The 22,343-nt window shown below is 41.2% G+C and overlaps 2 protein-coding genes across 2 annotated transcripts in view; both read right to left on the reverse strand.

Moving 5' to 3' along the window:
- Nucleotides 1-22,343, reverse strand: part of PTPN9 (protein tyrosine phosphatase non-receptor type 9) — an 80,012-nt gene that overhangs the window by 33,021 nt on the left and 24,648 nt on the right. The window contains exons 2-5 of the mRNA XM_082855092.1: nt 11,901-12,044; nt 9,513-9,602; nt 8,687-8,811; nt 3,683-3,788 (exon numbers count right to left, since the gene is read on the reverse strand). Of these exons, the coding sequence (XP_082711218.1) occupies nt 3,683-3,788; nt 8,687-8,811; nt 9,513-9,602; nt 11,901-12,044 (465 nt within the window). The remainder of the gene's footprint in view (nt 1-3,682; nt 3,789-8,686; nt 8,812-9,512; nt 9,603-11,900; nt 12,045-22,343) is intronic.
- On the reverse strand, nt 21,904-22,280 carry LOC309972275 (phosphatidylinositol N-acetylglucosaminyltransferase subunit Y-like; the record flags this gene model as incomplete). The annotated part of the gene is made up of 1 exon (XM_082855899.1): nt 21,904-22,280. The coding sequence occupies one exon, from the start codon at nt 22,278-22,280 to the stop codon at nt 22,065-22,067; it is 216 nt and encodes a 71-aa protein (XP_082712025.1). The 3' UTR covers nt 21,904-22,064.

A 22,343-nucleotide genomic window follows, 5' to 3' on the forward strand; every position in this document is an offset into this window, starting at 1 on the left:
TAAAAGAAAAAGCTTAAATGATCATAATAGTAGTATTTAAACCTGAAAACAATATGAATAATACAGAAAGATGGTTAGATGATTAAACTGTCTGTGATATATTAACTTACCAGGTTATTGTGACTCTGTTAAAACTGAAACAGAAAGCCTATTTTGTGGAAAGGAGGGACTATTTAGTATGCAAAACTGGAAAAAAAATTAGCTATCCATATGGAAAAAAAAGTCAGATTCCTACATCTCATACCATACTCAAAAATCAACTCCAGATGGATTAAGGTCTTAAATGGCAAAAACAAAATTTTAAATTTTTAAAAGAAAATAGCTTCTCAAAAAGTTAAACATAGAACTACCACATGATCCAACAATTCCACTTCTAGGCATATACACAAAAGAACTGAAAGCAAGGACTGAAACAGATGCTGTAACACCAATGTTCATAGCACCATTATTCACAATAGCCAAAAAGTGGAAAGAACCCAACTGTTTGACAGATGAATGGATTAACAACACATGGTATATACATACAATAAAATATTATTCAGCCTTAAAAAGGAATGAAATTCTGATACATGTTACAATATGGATGAATCTTAAAAATATTATGCTAAGTGATCAGACACAAAGGACAAATGCTGCATGATTCCACTTACATGAAGACCTAGAATAGACAAATTCATAGCGACAGAAAGTAGAATAAAGGTTACCAGGGGCTGTGGGGCAGGGTGGGGATATACTGATTAATGGGCACAGAGTTTCTGTTTGGGATGATGAATAGTTTTGAAAATGGACAGTGGTGATGGGTTGCATTGTGAATGTACTTAATGCTACTGAATTGTACACTTAAAATGGTTAAAATGGTAAATTTTTTTATGTATATTTTACCACAATAAAAAAAATCACTAAAAACATTAATACACATGGTGGAGTCAGTGGTACAGCAGTAAAATAAAATAAAATAGCTAATATATTTTTTCTGACTTTGGAATAGGGAAGGATTTACAATGCAAAACATATTAAGCAGAAAATAAAATACAGACTCATTTAATCATACTAAAACTAAGAACTTATGTTAGTCAAAAGGACTGTATAAAAAGTGAAAAAACGAGCTATAAACTGAGACAGTATATGTATATACATATACACACACACAGAGAAATAGATTAGTACAAAACTACATAAATGGATGATAGGAAAATAGGTAAAAGCCATAAACAGGCATTTTGCAGCAGAAGAAAACATCTATGGCCAATAAATATATGAAGGGATACTTAATCTCACTAATAAGAGAGAGGTAAGTTATACCACAAGATACCATTTTATACCCACTCGATTGGGAAAAATTAAGAAGTGTGACATTATCATGTATTGGAGAGGATGTGGAAATTTTACACATAGCAGGTGGGTACAACCACTTAGGAAAACAATTAAACACTATCTTATAAAACTGAATCTTCCCAGACCTTATGACCCAGTAATTCTACTCCTAGATGTATACTCTAGAGCATACATTTTCTTTTCTTTCTTTTTTTAATATTTATTTATTTATTTTGGCTGCACCAGGTCTTAGTTTTGGCATGCAGGATCCTTTGTTGCGGCATGTGGGTTCATAGTTGTGGCATGCGGGCTTCTTAATTGCAGCATGTGCACTCTTAGTTGCGGTATGCATGTGGGATCTAGTTCCCCAACCAGGGATCAAACTCGGGCCCCCAGCAGTGGAAGTGCGGAGTCCTAATCACTGGACCACCAGGGAATTCCCCTAGAGCATGCATTTTCAATAGAGGTGATATCACACCCAAGGGGGTGAAATTAGTTCTGAGGAGAGTGGGGAATGGGAAAAACAACCCAAACATACACACTCTTTTTGTGCATAAAGCATAGATATATGTTCAGTACATCAAGATATATATATTTAATACATTCAGTACATCAAGATACATACATTATATCTGTGGTATTAAAATTTCATTAGAAGAACAACAACTGGGGGTGGGGGGAGTCTAAAAAAGACTCCTTAGTGAGGCAATAATGAAAAAATGGTTGAGAAACACTGCCCTAGAGATATTCTTGCACACATGCACCAGACGACATGTATAAAAATGTTCATAGCAGCATTGTTCACAATAGCAAAAATCAGAAAATGACCCAAAGAGCCATCAAAAGAAGTGTATAAATAAACTGGTGTATTCATCAATGGATGAGGAATTAAAAGGTATAAATCCTTCACCCATCAATAAAAAGGAATGAATCAAAGCTAAATGCCACAATAGGAATTTTAGTAATACAATCACAAGTGAAGTCCCAGAAAACAACATGCAATATAGTACTCTCTTTATATAATTTCTGTTGTAAAGCTGTAATAGTAAATAAACACTTCTAAACATCTAGTTCCACAGTACTCCCAAGTGAGGTCCTGGAACAAAGACTGCACAGACTCCTACAGGACTTCCCTGGTGGTCCAGTGGTTAAGACTCTGCGCTGCCAATGCAGGGGGCATGGGTTCAATACGTGGTGGGGGAACTAAGATCCCACATGCCACACAGTTTGGCCAAAAAAAAAAAGACTACACAGACTCCTCGATCAATGTTTTTCCAACTGCAGGTTGTCACTCAGTGGGTCCTGAAATCAATTTAGTAGGTTATGACTAACATTTTTAAAATGTTATAGAACAGAATAATCAAAATGATTGTACAGAGTGAAAGTAAAGCTTGTTTTGTGAAACTTTTTGTTTTATAAATATGTACACACACATACATACACCTGTATGCTCAAATTCTGAAATCTAAACAGCTCTGAAAGCCACTAGTTTCTTTTGTAAGTTTGGTGCAAAAATTCATGGGACAGCAAAATCTGACCTGAAATCCCATAAGCTATTTATAACCTTTGTTCTTCTCCAAAGGTTATGATATGAATAATACATTTCATTGCAGAAATATTTGATATTAAAGTGACATACAGACCATATTATCTTTTAAAGTTCAAAATATTAAATAATATCTCTGGACCTAAGAGTTTGAGGTAAGAGATTAAGAACCTATCTACGTATATAACTTTACATGTATATGTATAGTTAGTGTACATATATTGATATTATTGTATACTAAGTTGCAATGTAAAACATATTTCTGACTAGGTTGAGACAAAAAGTCTGCAAGTTACTGGTTAGGTGACATTTTTCATAGACAATGGCCATACCTAGGCTTCATTAATTCTTATTCTACAAAACTCCCGGAAAGAGGGCTTCCCTGGTGGCACAGTGGTTGAGAGTCCACCTGTTGATGCAGGGGACACGGGTTCGTGCCCCGGTCCGGGAAGATCCCACATGCCGCGGAGCGGCTAGGCCCGTGAGCCATGGCCACTGAGCCTGCGCGTCCGGAGCCTGTGCTCCGCAACGGGAGAGGCCACAACAGTGAGACGCCCACGTACCGCAAAAAAAAAAAACTCCCGGAAAGAGACATCCCACCTTTATGACTCAGTGTTCCTGTGTATTTTATTTTAATTCCTCCCACTTTACTTTTAAGATTGTTTCTTGTTCTGAGGAAGCAGATATTGGTCATCATTTACAGGTGACCTTTAAACTGAACACAATGTCTGAAGTTTACATCATTCCTAAATCTCATAAAGAATAGAAAAAAATCACCCTAACCATTGAAGGGGGGTTGAAAGGGCCATTTCACAGCCTTACCTTCAGCAAGTTTAGGACTTTCTTGCCAAGATCCAGCTCAAAGTTGGCATAATTAGAACCGCACATGTCATAGATAAACACCAGTCCATTCCTCTGAGTTTCAAAGCTGTAAAGCAACCATTGAATGAAAACATTTATAAGTAATAAGATGGATGAGGCAAATTGAAAACCTGGGTCAAAACAAAGACACAGAGAGTGTGGGACACATCTGGGACTGAAATAATTGCCTTCCTGAACTGGCCTGAACTTTTGTGACTGGCCTTACAAGAAGAATTTATAATAAGAAATATATATTTGGTCTTTGACCCTGTTTCCTGGCAAACTTCCTAAAACTTAGAATTTCCAGGAGCGCGAGGAAGGCATCCATTGCTATATTAATGAGGTGACTTTTAGAATGCCCTTAGATCATCTAAGGATGGGGGCTGGTTGTCAGAGGAACCAACCACGTGACTAGAAAGGGTTGGGAGTTGGGACTTCCAGTCCCATCCCCCCCACACACACTCAGGAAGGCTTGTGGGGCTGGAGATTGAGCTCAGTCACCAATGGCCAATGATTTAATCAATCATGCCTTGTAATGAATGAAGCCTCCACAAAATACCAAAAGGATTACATTTGGAGAATTTCCAAGTTGATGAACACATGCAGGTGCAGGGAGTGTAGCTCTCTCAGACCGGGAATGGAAGCTCCATGCCCCTTTCCCCATACCTTGCCCTCTATGCACCTCTTCCATCTGGCTGTTCCTGAGTTATACCCTCTTATAATAAATTGGTAACCTATTAAAGTATAACATTTGAGTCTGTGAACCGTTCTAGCAAATTAATCGAACCCAAGGAGGGGGCATTGGAACCTCTGATCTATGGTCAGAAGCAGAGGTGACAACCTGGACTTGCCACTGGAGTCTGAAGGGGGCAGGGGACAGTCTTTTAGGACTGAGTCTTTAACCTGTGTGATCTGAGGCTATCTCCAGGTACATAGTGTCAGAGTTGAGATGAACTGCAGAACACCCAGTTTATGGGGGAGAATTGCTTGGTGGTATGGAGGGAATACCCCACATGTTGGAATTGGAATTATACTTATTGATGCATATTTATCCAGATTCATCAAGTACCAAACTCACAGGCTGAGAATGTTCCAGAGCATCTAGGTTATCAAAATTTGAACTGTTTCCTCCTATATCTCTGAATCTGCCTATCCAAATTCTATACCATTCTATGTTCAACTCAAAAGTTTCCTCTTCTATGAAGGTGCCCCTGATAATTGTCACCAAATGTACTACCATCCTTCACCCACTTGAAGTCCCATAAATCTTTCTGTGGATTTTTCTTGTGGCTCTTAATGTACTCCCACCTTGTGTAGCCATCTGAGTCTCTCCTAGAGGGCCCAAACAAAAGTTTACCTCATAACCCTCAACAGTCCCCAGCACAGTCCTTGCAAACAGATACATAATAAATGGTCACAGATTTGTAATTCACTGGGCTAGAGCCCATCACTAAAAAAATACTTTAGGCCCATAGAAAACTGTAAAGCAAAATTCTAAAATCAATGATGGTGTATCTGTCTCTTATGACTTTAATGGAGGAAGAGAATAAACCCACAAATGGCCTTTGGAAGGCATGTTAAAAAGTAGATTAAGAGGTGGTGAGCCTATTCCCAGATTGAGGTTAGGAACATGTGAAGATACAAAAAGTATCACTCAATCCCATCTTCTTAATTCCTAAAGATTTCTCAAAGCTGCACTCTTCCACCAAGCCCGATCCTTACTGCTCCTGATCTGTACACCTAAATGGTTGTTCAGAATAAATTATTTGATTGGACTACTCACTGATGATAGCAACAGTTTTCACATTTATTTACAATTGAGAAAACTTTTTGACACAAAACACATTCTTGAAATCAGAAGTCTCAATGCTATTTTGTATCTGTATTTTTTTTTGCATCACCTCCTGGAAGCCTCCGTATCTTCATCCTTTCAACAGAATACAAGGCGGAAGCACCTACCCATGAAGCAGCATTTCAAAAATCTCTTAAGTAGGGCTTCCCTGGTGGCGCAGTGGTTAAGAATCCGCCTGCCAATGCAGGGGACAAGGGTTCAAGCCCTGGTCCGGGAAGTTCCCACATGCCGCGGAGTAATGAAGCCCGTGTGCCACAACTACTGAGTCTGCGCTCTAGAGCCCGCGAGCCACAACTACGGACGCCCGCATGCCTAGAGTCTGTGCTCCGCAACAAGAGAAGCCAACGCAATGAGAAGCCCACGTACCGCAACGAAGAGTATCCACCACTCTCCGCAACTAGAAAAAGCCTGCACGCAGCAAGGAAAACCCAATGCAGCCAAAAATAAATTAATTTAAAAAATCTCTGAAGTAGACCCAAGTTTCTCCAGCAGACTTAATTTCAAATGGTCCTCAACATGATAAAGTGAGTGCTAAATCTTGTCTCCTTTTTTCATGACCCCAGAGAGACTGATTCACCAAGATCAGATTCTGTTCAATGAGTGGCACAGTCATTGAGTAGACTATCCAGATCTAGAGACTTCCCTTTTCTCCACAAGCTCAACAGGGGCCAAACTCAAAGAATTACAGGTTTTCCCCTCACAGCTCCAGCCTGCGGCAGGACACTAAAACAAAGAGAAGTCAGTGCCAGGGGAAATAGAATTTAATAAAAAGAAGCTATGGTGCATAATGATGCAGGTTCTATATTCATAGACCTGAAATTGCTCATCCTTTGAAGGCACATGAAATAAATACAAATGCAATAGCATTTTCACTTTTCTGGGTACAGAAGATGAGGTTTACAATAATAGCGCTAGTTCCCTACTAAGAATAATTGCTTCCCTACCCTATTGAGTTTGATTCCCAAGCTAGGATGTTACTGGGCACACCAAGATTACCACAGTCCCTGACATTTGTTTCAAAATAATCTAGGGTAAAGGGGTGGGTGAGGGGCTTTCAATGAAACAAGATTGGTTATAGATCACTTTGAAGAAGATGAATGAAAGGCATGTGAAAGTTGATGACACCACTTCCTCTCCACCATGGAGATTTGGGAATTTCCCATTATATAATGTTGAAAAGAAGGTTCCCTGCCCTCCTGGAGCTTACCATCTACCGGTAGATGAAAAAAACATTCATATAAGACAAATGACATCATAAGGCCATGTATAATTAAATATGAAATGATTGGTATTAATAATAACTGCGATTAAAGTCAGAGTAAAAAGAATTTTATGACAAGTTGGAGTGGTGAGGGAACCAGTCACAGAAGTTGGGCCTTAAAGAAAGGGGAAGATTAAGTGAAGAGGAAGGGTTTCCTCCTCTTCCATTCTGGTTCACAGTAACAAAGGAAAACAAGAATTTCTATTCATTAGTGAGAATATTTCATTCAGAAAAAAAAGGGTTCACACTGGGCTTCCCTGGTGGCGCAGTGGTTGAGAGTCCGCCTGCCGATGCAGGCGACGCGGGTTCGTGCCCTGGTCCGGGAAGATCCCACATGCCGCGGAGCGGCTAGGCCCGTGAGCCATGGCCGCTGAGCCTGCGCGTCCGGAGCCTGTGCTCCGCAACGGGAGAGACCACAACAGTGAGAGGCCCGCGTACCACAAAAAAAAAAAAAAAAAAAAAAAGGTTCACATTTACTTACCTTACATGCACCCTCTGAATAATGAGGAGTCACTGAGGGTTTTTAAGAAAGGGATGCACATCACGAGAACAAAGTTTTAATTACATTTACCTGTGTGGTATTCCTATGGGATTCAATACTCACACTAGAAAAAGCAAGCTTTGGCCACTGTCATGCCTACACAAGAGCTCCGACTCTCTAAGCTGCTCAAAGAGGAAGGCAATGCTAAATTTTCTGGTAAAAGAGTCTTCCATTCATTCCCCTGAGCTAAAGAAACATTTCAAAGGGAACTATACTCTAGAAATTATGCCTGAAGACCAAGCATAAGAAAGAAGAACTGAGAAATTCCACATTTCTGACTGGCTGCTGACCGCTGGCCCTCTCTCCTTAGTAACTTCTCTTTTTCAGAATAATGCTGTGTGTGTGGTTTGGATATATCTCTCACCGAACACCACCAGCAGAAGCTAAGTATATGAAAGTATTAACATTAACAAGGCAGCAACAAGTGAACTAGACAAAGAGCCCCACTTCAGACAATCCTTTGGCTATTCCCATCCTCTAAGTCCAGAAGTATGACTGAAGTGCACAGTTGTCTCTCATTATCTCTGGTCTTAGCCCTCGATATATCACATCTAACCCAGAGGACCAGCCAATGACATTGAGAGCAATAACAAACTGTAAATGGCAAGCACCAGGGAAAAAAGAAAGTAAAAGAGGAAGACAACATAGTAGGGTACAAACAGCTCTGACCAAGAGTGAAGAAACCAGGATCTTAGACCAGCTGGATCAATATGTGATGACTGTAAGAGAGCCACAAAACTTCTTGGGGCTTCAGTTTCTCTGTCTATAGAACAGTGATGATACTACTTACCTAAGAGCAGGGAGGGAGACATGACCTGAGTTGGTTCTTTTGGCTTATGCACCTATTTATAAAAATGATTTTGCTTAACTTATACTCTTGGACTCCTCTCTCCTGAATGTTGAGTCTCAAAATCCTCTGCATTATTCCTGTTTTACAGACAAAGAAACTGAGGTCCCACAGGGTCTTCAACATCAGGGGAGAATGATCGGAAAGAACCAGCACAGGTCATCTCACCTTCACTCCCTTTCAATAACGTCATTCTCAATACACTAAGAATTGCTAGTTAACTAGCTTTCTCAGCTTCTGTTACCCTGAAATACAGCCAAGCAGGTCAAGATGCAGAATACCCATCATCTGCATAGTACCTGGAAACATGCCAAGCCCTAAAGACATGGAATGTTTTCCATTCATACCACTGCCCAGGGTACATCCTAGGAGCATAGAGAATGCACTGCTGAGTTTAATCAAATCAAACAGTGTCACTTTCCCATCTGGATGTAGAACACCCAAAAGATAATTTCCATGCTCACCTATCCACAGCTCTGTCTAGCAAGTAAAACAGAGCCTGAAGTACCACATGTTGGACTGACTTGTGGGGATGATGTAATCTGGCAGTGAAGAGGGCAATGGAGGCTCCTGTTGGGTCCCGAACATTCTAGAGCAAACAAAACAAGAAATATTTAGAAATCAAATAGAAAATCACAGAAATCATGAAGCCCTCTTATCCTGCACAAAGGTTTGTTATGAAGAGAATAGATGCTGATAATACTTCTCTAACTTGCATCAATTGCTCCAGAAAAGGAAGAAAGCTTTTTATCATCCCATGTCTGATTCTCAGCACCCCCTGGATTCCTTCCCCCTGTGGTAGGAAAAAACCACATTCTCTTAACTCTTCAATTACAGAGAAATTAAACAATGGTCTACACTGGCTGCCTAGCTAATTTTCCCAGGCAGGATAGCAAAGAAATAAGCAACAGGAGAAATCCATAGAATATAACAATGGTTTCTATACTCTGCCTTAAAAGTACTGCTGGATACTTACTGGAAAGGCTGTGGTCTCTAAGTGGAGAGAGCTTGCATTAAATAAGGAAGGATGGGCCTCTGACACATTTTATACCCATCCCAAAGGCCTTAACTAACCTTAATGGACCAGTGAAGAAACTTTTCTAAATGTACTGTACAACTGATTTTCAATTATTTCAATTATTACTAGAATAATTTTATGCCAAACTTCACATCTGCTCTCCACTGTTGAGACTCTCTGATTCAGGATAAGATATCTAGGAACAAAGTCCAAAGAGAACAGCTACACAAGAAAATAACAAGATACTACAAGAGGGGTTCATTAATACTCACTAAGATGGTGAATTTTCCACTAAGGATCTCAGAACGGAGAGGTTCCTCATGAGGTTTCAGCTTCACAATGCCCTCCTTCCTTCGTGTTTCCTGAAAATAAAAAAAGCAAGATGAATTAATATAAAAATACTGTACACCCATGACAGCTTTATGTAACCACCAAATCTCAGAGATAAGGGATTTTGGAAATCAGCTTACTGAATCATGAATTCCTTTGTAACCTCCCTCTAGGCCAACTGAGTGTTGTCAGAATTCTTGTCCAATGCCAGCTTATCAGCCCCTTCGGGCTTAGGTTTTTTTTTTGAATCAGTGAGAATCCTAACCCTGAAGACCAACCACTATGTATCAATCATTACAGTGCAAGGTCAAAGTTCTTAAACATGCAGCAGCACTGATATTAAAATATGCACCCCAAACTGTCTGGAAACAGATATCCTAACACATCCTCCAGGCTTAGGCCTCTCCTGTCTTAAATAGGAGCCATCCCTCCCCTCAATATACTCTCCAACAACAGCTACCATGACCTCATTTTAATTCATCTTCACAGCCAGATTCTTTAAACTCATCCTCAGTTCCCTCACACTCATTCCACTGCACTCTCGTTTCCTCTCAAACTAACTATACCATCCAGAGCTCCTGCTCAATCCAATGGGCATTTTCAGTCCTCCTTCTACATGACAAGGGTGACTACTCACATTCTCTTTTTCCTGAAACATTCTCTATTTCTGACTAAAAAAAAAAAAATACTCTCTTGGTTTTTCTATTTCTTCAGCTACTCCTTCTAAGTCTCTTGTGGGCTTTTTTTCATTCATTTGTTCACTCATTTCACTCACTGACTCATTCATTCATTCTGTCAGTATTTGTTGAGCAACTATTATGTGCCAGGCACTCAGCTAAGTGCTAAGAACACTCTGGTGAATAAAACAAACTAGGTCTTTGTTTATATTCTTCCCCAATTCATCCCTAAAATCAAATTCAAACGCCTTCAGAGGCAAGGCAGCAAGTGAAGACAGTATGAGTGCTGGAATCACAGGAGAGTGCGTGCCTTACATAAAGCATTCAAACTTAACTTTAAAAAACAACACTGGACCAAAGAAAGCAAAAAGTCTGAAATGAGGTTCTGCCCTACACATCTCCCTATTCCTCACACTCTCCCAGGATGACCTCACCGATTCTCATGGCTCCAATATTCACCTCCAATATTCTACTTTGGTCACTCTGAAATCACTACTTCCGGTCCAGCCTTCTTTTCCCAACCCTAGACTCACATCCCAACTGCTTAGAGGACATGTCTATTTGGATATCCCATTGGCACTTTAACCTTAACACGGCCAAACTGAACTCATGACCTACTCTCTCCATGTACCTGTACCCATTCAGTGTCTCTTAATTAGTGAATGCCACCACCATTTACCACCCTGCCACCCAAGTCAGAGACCTGGAATTTTCCACTTCCCTTTCCTCACACTCGTTTAATAAACAACTCTGTCCTATCAATTTTACTTCTAGAATCTGACCACTTTTTCTCTATCTCCCTGACACTACATTTAATGACACCACAATCATCTCTCTCCTAGTAAGTACAACAGCCTTATAATTGGTCTGTCTCCAGTATAGCCCTTCTGGTCCATCCTCTAAATCACAGTGAAAATAATCTTTCAGAAAGCAAATCTGATCAAGGCATTCTGTTGTTTATACCTTCAATGAATTTCTCTGCCCTTAAGAAAAAGCAGATACTCTCTGATCTGGCCTTGTTTACCTGCTGCTCAATCTCTTGCCATGCCCCCTTCTCACACTCAGCATTTCTGATCAGCTCAATTTGTCTCTTGCCACTAGGCATCTGAACTTGCTGTTCTCTCTGCCATACTCCCCTACTGTCTGATTCCTACTCATTCTTCTACTCTTAATTTAGAAGTCATTTCCTTCAGGAAAGCTTCCTTGACCCTCTTAATTAAATGTGCTTTCCACAGAACCCAGTACTGTCGTATCATAACGTTTCTATAATTGTTTATTTACTCTCTTTCTAAATAGTAATCTCTGCACTGGGAACATAGTAGATATACAATAAATATCTGCTGAATAAATGAATGAATATTGAACAAGATGACCCACAAAATGGGTGTAAGTGAGCTTTAGTTTTAAACTCGTAAATTAATCCTAGTGCCTCTTATCTCAGTCTCCTTTTTTTTTTTTTTTTTTAAATTTATTTAGGGAGCTTCTAAGTATCTTCAGAAGGATTTTCTCACTCCAAGGTAGGGCTCTTAGATACCGATCCACTTTTTTTTAATGGGAGTGGGGAGAACCACTGTTTGTGTAGACTGTGGCAGAAACAACAGCAACATAGAGAACCCAGGTGCCACATGGCAGGTCCATCCCTGAGGTACATACTCTGTAGGAGTGAAACAACTCTATGGCACGGAGCACATCAAACTTCCGGGCCATGAGGAACTTGACGGCCACATTCCAAGAGAGGGGGGAAACGTTGTACTGAACTGTCCACTTGTTAATCTCTTCAAGAAACTGCTTGGTGGCCTGTTTGACAAAGAAAGTAAAGATAGTTACTAGAGAATATATTTACAGAAACAAAAAAATAAGCAAGAAAAGAAATAAACTTTCCCCAAGCAAGTTTGAACCCAAAATTTACTAGACGGAACAGGGAAAACAAAAGTTGGAAACAGATCTGAAACCAGAAATTGTTAAATTTCATACAACTCAATGAGGCCAGAAGCCAGAGCCAGGTCCAGAGAGCAGGGCTTAGCACAGGAATGTATGAAGAAATAATGAAGGGAAGATCAAGGCTCCCAAATATGATGCAAATTACTGGCCCCAAAGCAAAAAAAAAAAAAAAAAAAAAACCCAGCAGAGTTTGTTTTTTGTTGTTGTTTTTTTTTAAGGCTAAAAAAAAAAGTGGATGGGCCCTCTGAAGAGTTATTGCCTAACGCACAGTGTAGTATAGCAGTCTCAGCTGCTGTCTTGGTCCCGTGAGCCAGTCACACAAAGTAAAACAATCAGAAAATGGTTTTAGTTCTGAAATTAGCAATACTGTTGAGAGCAGCAAAATGATTAGAAGAATTTAACAAATGTAAAGGCCAACTGCTCTTTGCACTGACTGACCCCACAGGACCTCTTTGTGCTTCATATGGCAGCCCCCAAAACTGGACACCAGTGCCCAGAGGGTCATTAACAGCTCCTCTGGATAGTGGTTTGGGAGAGGTGTGTGAGGGTAGAGAACCTACTACTGGGGGAGGAGTGGGAATTTTCATTTTTACTGTTTAATCCCAAGCTGACAAGATGCCTATTTCCATAATTATTCCTATCTCTTGATTAATCCATGCTCTTTTATCCTCTCTCACCCTATTTCTCCTTACATTTTAACCAGTCTCCGCTCTAACCAAACCACCCTTCTGTGTCTTCATTTTAGAATAGGATTTTTTTGCATGCATTTTCTAAATTGCTAAACGTTTTCTGCACGGCTATTTTTTCCCTTCCAATCAGAAACGTTTCTCACTTATTGGTCCAAAATGTGATCAACTTGATGAGAATTCTGAAATTTAATTGATCAACCAACCAACCCCTCAGTTAAGATGTATTTATTAAACTATTGTGGGGACTTCCCTGGTGGTCCAGTCAGTAGGACTCTGTGTTCCCAGTGCAGAGGGCCTGGGTTCGATCCCTGGTCAGAGAACTAGATCCCACGTGCATGCCACAACTAAGAGTCCACATGCCGCAATGAAGATCTCGCCTGTTGCAATGAAGATCCGGCGCGGCCAAAATAAATAAATATTTTTTAAAAAATAAACTATTGTGTATTTAACTATTTGTTAATATCTGTGCTACATATAAGGAATACAAAAACGAGGTTTGTTTCAAGAGGTGTAAGATCAACCTACTATGTGACCATGGTCTCTAATTTTTCTTTACTTTTTAAAAATATTTGTTTATTTATTTATTTTGGCTGCACCGGGTCTTAGTTGCAGTACACGGGATCTTTTTTTAGTTGTGGCATGGGGGCTTCTCAGTTGCAGCACATGAACTCTTAGTTGTGGCATGCGAACTCTTAGTTGCGGCATGCATGCGGGATCTAGTTCCCCGACCAGGGATTGAACCCAGGCCCCCTGTATTGGGAGCAGGGAGTCTTACCCACTGAACCACCAGGGAAGTCCCAGTCTCTAATTTTTCAATTCAAAAACAGGGGAGAGGACTTCCCTGGTGGTCCACTGGTTAAGACTCCACGCTTCCACTGCAGGGGGCATGGGTTTGATCCCTGGTCTGGGAAGTTCCACATGCCACATGGTGTGGCCAAAAAAAAAAAAAAAACAGGGGAGAAAGGGTAACAGGAATGACCTACTTCAGAGTCTTGGCAACAAGTCCTACCTTGCAAATACAATCCAAATTGCTACATACGTGTTTAAATAACTAGCAAACTAGAATCCCAGGAGGGTCAGCAATACCTCATATAACAGAGCACCTGATTCATTCCCCCAATTTCTAGGAAAGGATAAAGGCACTTTACAAACCAGGGTAAAATCTAAGAGGCCTGGGGCTGCACCTGAGCTTTAGAACCCTCCAACTGAGGCAACATACTTCACATCAACTGGAAAAGGAGAGAACCAGCAAAACTAATCAGGCAAAGTGCATAAAGAGAGCCAAGAAATAAAGGCTATGAAGAAAAGCTTTCAGACGATCACTTTGGCCCAGAACCAGTTACAGTCAGACCAGAGAAATGAGTCCCAGAGAAGACAACAGGACAAACTTAGAATGCTCCACCAGAAAACAGTTGGAGTTGCCTCTGTGGGGTGAGTGGCCAGCATCAGAATGAGGAAAGACGGAAGGGAAAAGAAGCCGGCACAGAAAGATCCCAGAAACAAAAGTGCGGCAAGTCCGGAAGGTCCTAGGAGATTTTGTAAAGGCTATTTGTTTAATTAACATATCATCTTCTCAAGCCAGCTCTCTCCTGGGCATCTCTGAAGCTGCCTGTAGAGTAAAACACCAGAATAACAGAATATCTTTTTCCCCTTTTTCTAATAAAAACAATCAAAAGACAAAACAATATGCAGGTGGGAGGGGGAAATATAGTTAAATGACCAGGAGGTGATATGAAATCCAACTATTAAGATGATTTTTCATTTCTCATAAATAAGCCACACCCCAACAAGAGTCACACAGGTTTCACACACTTCCTTCCAGGTACATATTGGCTTCCTTCTCATTAAACTCAGTTCCTTCAAGATTCTTAATGTCCTGTAGCTCCCAAGAGCTGCTGCCTTGAGCTGACCTCTGTCCCCCGCTGGTCAGGATGTTGTTCTTGGCTTTAAGCATGGGAACAATTCCTCCAGATTTGGCAGGACTAGGCCTTGCATGAAGAGAGTCCAGTGTACTATAAACAGTGATGTGATATTTACGGATACAAATACACTCATACATCGCCTGCTATGTTCAGCCTCATTCTCTCTCTCCTGCATGCCCATTCCTCTGGTCAAAGAGATGAACCTCTTAGACAAGCTAGAAAGATGGTCTCATCTTCCACAGCCCCTCTCTAAACAGTTCATCAGGTCTCTCCCTCCGTCTACACAAGGGTTTGGCACAGCCACGAAGTACAGACCAATTTGTGGTTCTGTTTGTTACCAGAAAAACAAGCCCCAGATATTTTAATGAGCGATACACTCTTCAGAAGGGATCACTGAAATTCCTGAAATTAATATTCAGTGTATTTCCTGGTGAAAGAAAGAATGAGCCAAATGGTTAAGTCACAGCTTACAAAATACTTCAGATCAAGGTGAATAATTTGAAGCTATCTAGGCTTATGAGTAATCACAAGTTGTTCACACCTGGCAACAAAGGCGTGGTCACAGTTCAAACAGCTTTGGTCTTCCTTTGGGAAAAGGTCCGAACTGATGTACAGAAAAACTAACATTATCACTTACAACCCTCCTCAACCAGCTTGTTAGGTATGGGTAAGATTTGTTACAGCATAGTCAAAGCTTACTGTAATTACATACTTCTCCCACAATCATGTTTAAATTGATAAAAACAAGTTTCTTGACTAAGAAACCAGAGAACCACTATAAAATGGCTGAGAAATCTGTCAGTTAAGTGATTACACCCTGGACACTATCTACTGGTGTTGTATGGTATAGGAGAGAATAAAACCAACAACATAATCTTCATGTTATATTAAGCTCCCAAGAGCAGCTATAATTTTCAGATGAACTCTAGGCAAGGGGCTAGCAACCCAAAAGGTCCAGAAGAATGGGCTGGCACCCTTGGTTCCACAGTTAGTACCTAAAATCCTGTATTCCAAGACAATGTGGGCAAGAGTGAAACCTATTCTTGAAATAAAGTCCTGGGATGTCAGCCATCTAACCACCAAGAAACAAGTCTAGCAGTGTAGTGGGTTTGGGAGTCAGAAAGAACCCATCCTCTCACTCACTCCTGTATGATCTGGGCAAGTCACTTAACCTCTCTGAGCCTCTATTTCTTCATAAAAAGATAAGGCTTGAACAAGACAACAGATAAGAAGCATTCACCACACTACCTGGCACTTGGTAGGCAGTCTCTGAATGGATGTTCATTCTTTCTTCTTCTTTTTTTTAAAATTTATTTTATTTATTTATTTTTGGCTGCATTGGGTCTTCGTTGCTGTTCGCGGGCTTTCTCTAGTTGCAGCGAGAGGTGGCTACTCTTTGTTGAGGTGCGTGGGCCTCTCATTGCAGTGGCTTCTCTTGTTGCAGAGCACGGGCTCTAGGCGCACAGGCTTCAGTAGTTGTGGCTCGCGCGCTCTAGAGCACAGGCTCAGTAGTTGTGGCGCACAGGATTTGTTGCTCCACAGCATGTGGGATCTTCCTGGGCCAGGGCTCGAACCCATGTCCCCTGCATTGGCAGGTGGATTCTTAACCACTGCGCCACCAGGGAAGCCCATTCTCTTTTTTTCTTAACTCCAGTCATTTCACACTAAAACTTCTTTCAACAGAGAGTTCCTCAAAATCAAGTGACCTTTGTTGTTTCTCTTTAGCCTGTAGCAATTCAATCTCTCTAATCCATTTTATCCAAAAGCATAAATTTAAATTAGAAACTTCCAATATGTGTTAAACTGTAATACAAAAGTCTCTAAAGGATCAACTTATCCTCATTCAGGGCTCTGTGGCAACATAGGGAAAGCTAGGTCCAGAAGTATTTATACCCCATAGCACAGGGAGATCAGCTTGGTGCTTTGTGACCGCCTGGAGGGGTGGGATAGGCAGGGTGGGAGGGAGGGAGATGCAAGAGGGAAGAGATATGGGAACATATGTATATGTATAACTGATTCACTTTGTTATAAAGCAGAAACTAACACACCATCGTAAAGCAATTATACTCCAATAAAGATGTAAAAACAAACAAACAAACAAAAAGAAGTATTTATACCCTTGCTCCCAACTCTCAATGCTTTTGTCCCTACACTGGCAGCTCTGGAGATTAACACTGCCATCCTGAGCACTAATCCTTTTTAACAGCATCAAACTGACTTGAGAGTATTTCTCATCATAATACAGGAACAATTTTGCTCAGGACAAACACCATGCAAAAAATGCAATCAGTCACCCTGCACTGAATACCTAAATAAGGAAAGTGATTCAATATAAGACTCAGTGTCTGCCTTTTAACAAATGTGAGGTTACCTCCGTATTTCAGCAAATATGCCATTTCCCCATTAATTTCAGTGACAGATGCATTAGTAAATTACCTTCCTCTTATGCCTGTTTTCCCACCTTTCCTTCATTGTGAATTTTCTTGTAATGTCTAGTAATCCCTTTAGTCCACATCAATCTGCCAGGAAACAGAATCTGAGCTAAAATACACTAGCTTGCTATAAGGCAGCAAGGTGAAGTTTGCTGAATTTTCAACCTAAAAACTACGCTCTTGGGACTTCCCTGGTGGTTGCAGTGGTTAAGAATCTGCCTGCCAATGCAGGGGACACAGGTTCAATCCCTGGTCCAGGAGAATCTCACATGCTGCGGAGCAACTAAGCCCGTGTGCCACAACTACTGAGCCTGCGCTCTGGAGCCTGCGAGCCACAACTACAGAGCCTGCATGTGCCGCAACTACTGAAGCCCGCGTGCCTAGAGCCCATGCGCTGCAACAAGAGAAGCCACCACGATGAGAAGCCCGCGCACTGCAATGAAGAGTAGCCCCCGCTCCCCACTACTAGAGAAAGCCTGTGTGCAGCAATGAAGACCCAACACAGCCAAAAATAAAATTATTTTTTAATTAATTAATTAATTTAAAAAAGAGCCAGGGGCTTTCCTGGTGGTGCAGTGGTTAAGAATCCGCCTGCCAATGGAGGGGACATGGGTTCAAGCCCTGGTCTGGGAAGATCCCACATGCCACAGAGCAACTAAGCCCGTGCGCCACAACTACTGAGCCTGCGTGCCTAGAGCCCATGCTCCTCAACAAGAGAAGCCACCACAATGAGAAGCCCGCACACCGCAACAAAGAGTAGCCCCCGATCGCCGCAACTGGAGAAAGCCCATACACAGCAACAAAGATCCAACGCAGCCAAAAATAAAATAAATAAAATTAAAAAAAAAAAAAAGAGCCAGTGCTGGGACTTTCCTGGTGGTCCAGTGGTAAAGAATCCGCCTTCCAATGCAGGGGACACGGGTTCGATCCCTGGTTAGGGAACTAAGATCCCATACACCAGGGGGACAACTAAAGCCCACATATCACAACTACTGAACTCGCGTGCCTCAACTAGAGCCCACGTGCTGCAAATTACAGAGCCCTCATGCTCTGGAACCTGTGGGCCACAACTAGAGAACTACAGGCCACAACTAGAGAGAAGTCCACGCACCACAACAAAGAGCCCAAGCACCACAACGAAAAAAGGCACGCGGGTGCCTCAAAGAAGATTCCGCGTGCCACAACTAAGACTCGATGCAGCCTAAAATAAATAAAAGAGCCAGTGCTTGCTTTCTTTTTCTTTTATTATTATTTTATTGCCTTATATCTGAGGTTTACAACAGTGCTTGGCACTCAGCAAAAATACTTGAATGAATAATTAATAACAAGTAAAGGATGGATAAGCAATTCTTCAAAGAAACTCAACTGGCCAATAAAGTTACAGAAAATATTCAACCTCATTAGTAATCATGGAAATGTAACCAAAACCAGCCAAGGTTCCCTCCCACCCCGCTCATTGCTACTACCTAGTGTTGGTGAGGGTTCTGCAAAGGCACTCAAGCAGTCACTAAAAGACTATAAAAAACAGCATATTCTTTGACCCCGCGATTCCACTCCCAGAAAAATAACCTAGATCTGTGAACATTTTCATCAATAAGGATAATTAACAAAACAGTACAAATCACCTCAAAATATAAATTGGTGAAACAATGGTAGTACACAGAATGTAACATTAAGATGAAAAAATGCTCATTAAACATTAACACAGATCATTAACAAATAGGTAACAACAGAATCTCATTTTCATTTCTTAAAGTCTGAATACATAAAAATATGAAAATGTTTGCAGTAGTTATTACCACCACTAAGTGTTAAGATGAACACTCTGAAATCTTGGTGTTTTCCTGTATTTCCCCAGTTTTTCCTTACAATAAACATGCGTTACTTTTGTAGTCAGAAAAAAGGGGAGGGGAAGGTTTGGGAGTAAATTTGACAAATCAATTTTGAAGTACTGAGTCCCTAGCAAAGTATTCTCCCCCAAGACTGCCACCCTTAAACCTTAGTAACTCTGCTACTAATTCAAATCACTATAACAGTGGTGCTGTTTGGGCACCCAAACTTTAAATGAAGCTAGAGGTGGAGCAATATTAAATTCAGCACTTCTAACTGCTGGAGTAACCACTCTGCTCGATCCCAGCTCTACAACTTACTAGCTCTGTGCTGTTTCCTTATCTGTTAAAAGTGATGAGTACCCTGCTCATAGGAACGTTGAGGTTTAAATGAATTAATGTTTCATTGATAATAGAACCCAACATATGTAAGCCTTACATGTAAGAGCCAGTGCTTTCTTTTTTTAATTAATTAATTTATTTATTTTTGGCCGCATTGGGTCTTCGTTGCTGCGCGTGGGCTTTCTCTAGTTGCGGCGAGCAGGGGCTACTCTTCGTTGAGGTGCACAGGCTTCTCATTGCAGTGGCTTCTCTTGTTGCAGAGCACAGGCTCTAGGTGTGTGGGCTTCAGTAGTTGTGGCTTGCAGGCTCTAGAGCGCAGCCTCAGTAGTCATGGCACATGGGCTCTAGGCGTGTGGGCTTCAGTAGTTGTGGCTTGCAGGCTCTAGAGCGCAGGCTCAGTAGTCATGGCACACGGACTTAGTTGCTCTTCGACGTGTGGGATCTTTCCAGACCAGGGCTCGAACTCATGTCCCCTGCATTGGCAGGTGGATTCTTAACCACTGCGCCACCAGGGAAGTCCCCAGTGCTTTCTTAAATAGGGTTTTACTGCATCTTGGAAGGAAAAAGTTTTAAGAAAAACTTTCTGATTTTATTTCATAACTTCTGTTATGAAATAATGTAAGAAAATCTGTCAAAAAAAAAAAAAAGGAAGCGGTCAGCCAGCGGGTGCCTCTAGGACTGAACGGCTGAGGGTGGGCTGCCGTCAGTCTCTGCAGGCTGGGCCAGGCCTCCTGAGAGTCTAAGGTGGTCCACTGTGTATAAGCATTGGTGGTCCTACACAGGTCACCATGCAGAACACCGTGAGTTAGAAGCTGGGGGACGGAGGGCTTAGAGATGCTTGAGGGACATCCTTAACCTACATGAAATGTTGGAGGTTGAGGTGAAAAATATGGCTTTGATATCTTCATGGAAGACTGCACTATTTCAGGACTTCCCTGGTGGTCCAGTGATTAAGAATCCACCTTCCCATGCAGGGGATGTGGGTTCGATCCCTGGTCGGGGAACTAAGATCCCACATGCCTTGGGGCAACTAAGCCCACGCACTGCAAGTACTGAGCCCACGCGCCACAACTAGAGAGAAGACCATGTGTCACAACGAAACATCCTGCATGCTGCAATGAAGATCCCACATGCTGTAACTAAGACCCGACGCAGCCAAATAAATAAATAAATGTTTTTTTAAAAAAGACTGCATTATTTCAATCCTGAATCTGGTTCAGTTCCCTTATTGACTTATTACTATATTTAAAAATGTTTGTTTAATTAAAAAAAAAAAAGGAAAAGGTCAACCAAAAAATCCCAGCTGTTTTCATGTTTTAATCATTTAAATGTGGACTTCCCTGGTGGCGCAGTGGTTAAGAATCCGCCTGCCAGTGCAGGGAACACAGGTTCGAGCCCTGGTCTGGGAAGATCCCACATGCCGCAGAGCAACTAAGCCAACGCGCCACAACTACTGAGCCTGCGCTCTAGAGCCCACGAGCCACAACTACTGAAGCTGGCACACCTAGAGCCCGTGCTCCGCAACAAGAGAAGCCACTGCAATGAGAAGCCCACGCATCGCAATGAAGAGTAGCCCCCGCTTGCCGCAACTACAGAAAGCCCGCGAACAGCAACGAGAAACCAACACAGCCAAAAATAAATAAATAAATAAATTTTAAAAAAATAATAATTTAAAAGTTAAAGTCAACAGAAAAATACTAATAGATATATACTTTTCTAAGTTTATGTCCCCACAACCACACCCCCCCCCCCCCCACACACACACGCATCTTGAGGGAAGGGAAGAAGAAAGAGGGACTATTCAAGTAGACATTGTTTTAGTGCAGAGACTTGTTTCCTCTCTGGCAACCTTCCATGACTAGTAGCAGTAGTATCCCCCTTCAAGGCAAGAGCACAGCAGAGCTCTTTCAGGCATCCACTCACGTAGTCAGTCAAGCATTCACAAGTATTTGTTGAGGGCCTACTCTATGCTAAGCAGTACAGTAGCTGTTGAGGAGACATAATTTAGAGAGAGAAAGACCCATTCTGAGCAGGTTACAGTCATTTAAACATGGAGACATGTATAAATGGATCAGCATCATATAATTTGATAAGTTCTAAGACAGATCTATGAACAGAGTACTATGGGATTCAAACTCTCTACGAGAATTAAAAACAAATCTTTTTTTTTTTGGCAAATACATGAAATTTCCATTTTATTACAGTTTTATACCACATTAGTTCAAATGCATTTCTCTACAACTACTCCAACAGAGCTCCTCTAGAATTACTTCAGTCATCCTTAACATGTGACTTTACCAGACTCTGAATGTAAAATAAACATATAAAATTTCAAATTAGTAACTTTTAATTATGAATGGGATAAGAAATAAAGCCATCAGATGATGTCTGGGGCTATTAACTTCCAACAAGACACTTTGTTGAAATGTTTCTTCTGATACCCCAGGTATAAATGAGAACCTTCAAAAAACAAGGGAAGACCAAAGTACAATAAAGAAGCCTCTGCAGCTTAAGCCTCCCCTAGTCCTAAACCTCTGACAGAAGCCAGGCAAAGCATCTTTCGTGCAAATTAGGTGGGTGTCCAGTATTTCCATGTAGTTGGGCTTTCAGAGACAGACACTCAAGCATATCACGAGGATACACCATCTTGGCTCTGGTTGTATTAATTATGCCTGAAGAGTTTAATACCCATCCAAGTCCAAAGGTGGAAGAACACATAAACGGGTATGGTAATCGGCAAGAGCAGACTGTAAAAGCACAGGCTGGTTGTGCTAGTGCAGCCCTGTGGGAAGTTTTCTTCCACAGAGGACGAGTATAACAGTCCTGCTAAAGAGACCAATGGAATAAGGACAGTCAACGCAGGAAGAGACAGAAACATTCTTTTCCTCCACTTATTACCCATCACTCCGACTTTTTAAAAGGTGGATGGTATTTAGAAAAT

The sequence above is a fragment of the Leucopleurus acutus genome, assembly GCF_964270905.1.
Source record: "Leucopleurus acutus genome assembly, chromosome: 1".
NCBI classification, from domain to species: domain Eukaryota; kingdom Metazoa; phylum Chordata; class Mammalia; order Artiodactyla; family Delphinidae; genus Leucopleurus; species Leucopleurus acutus.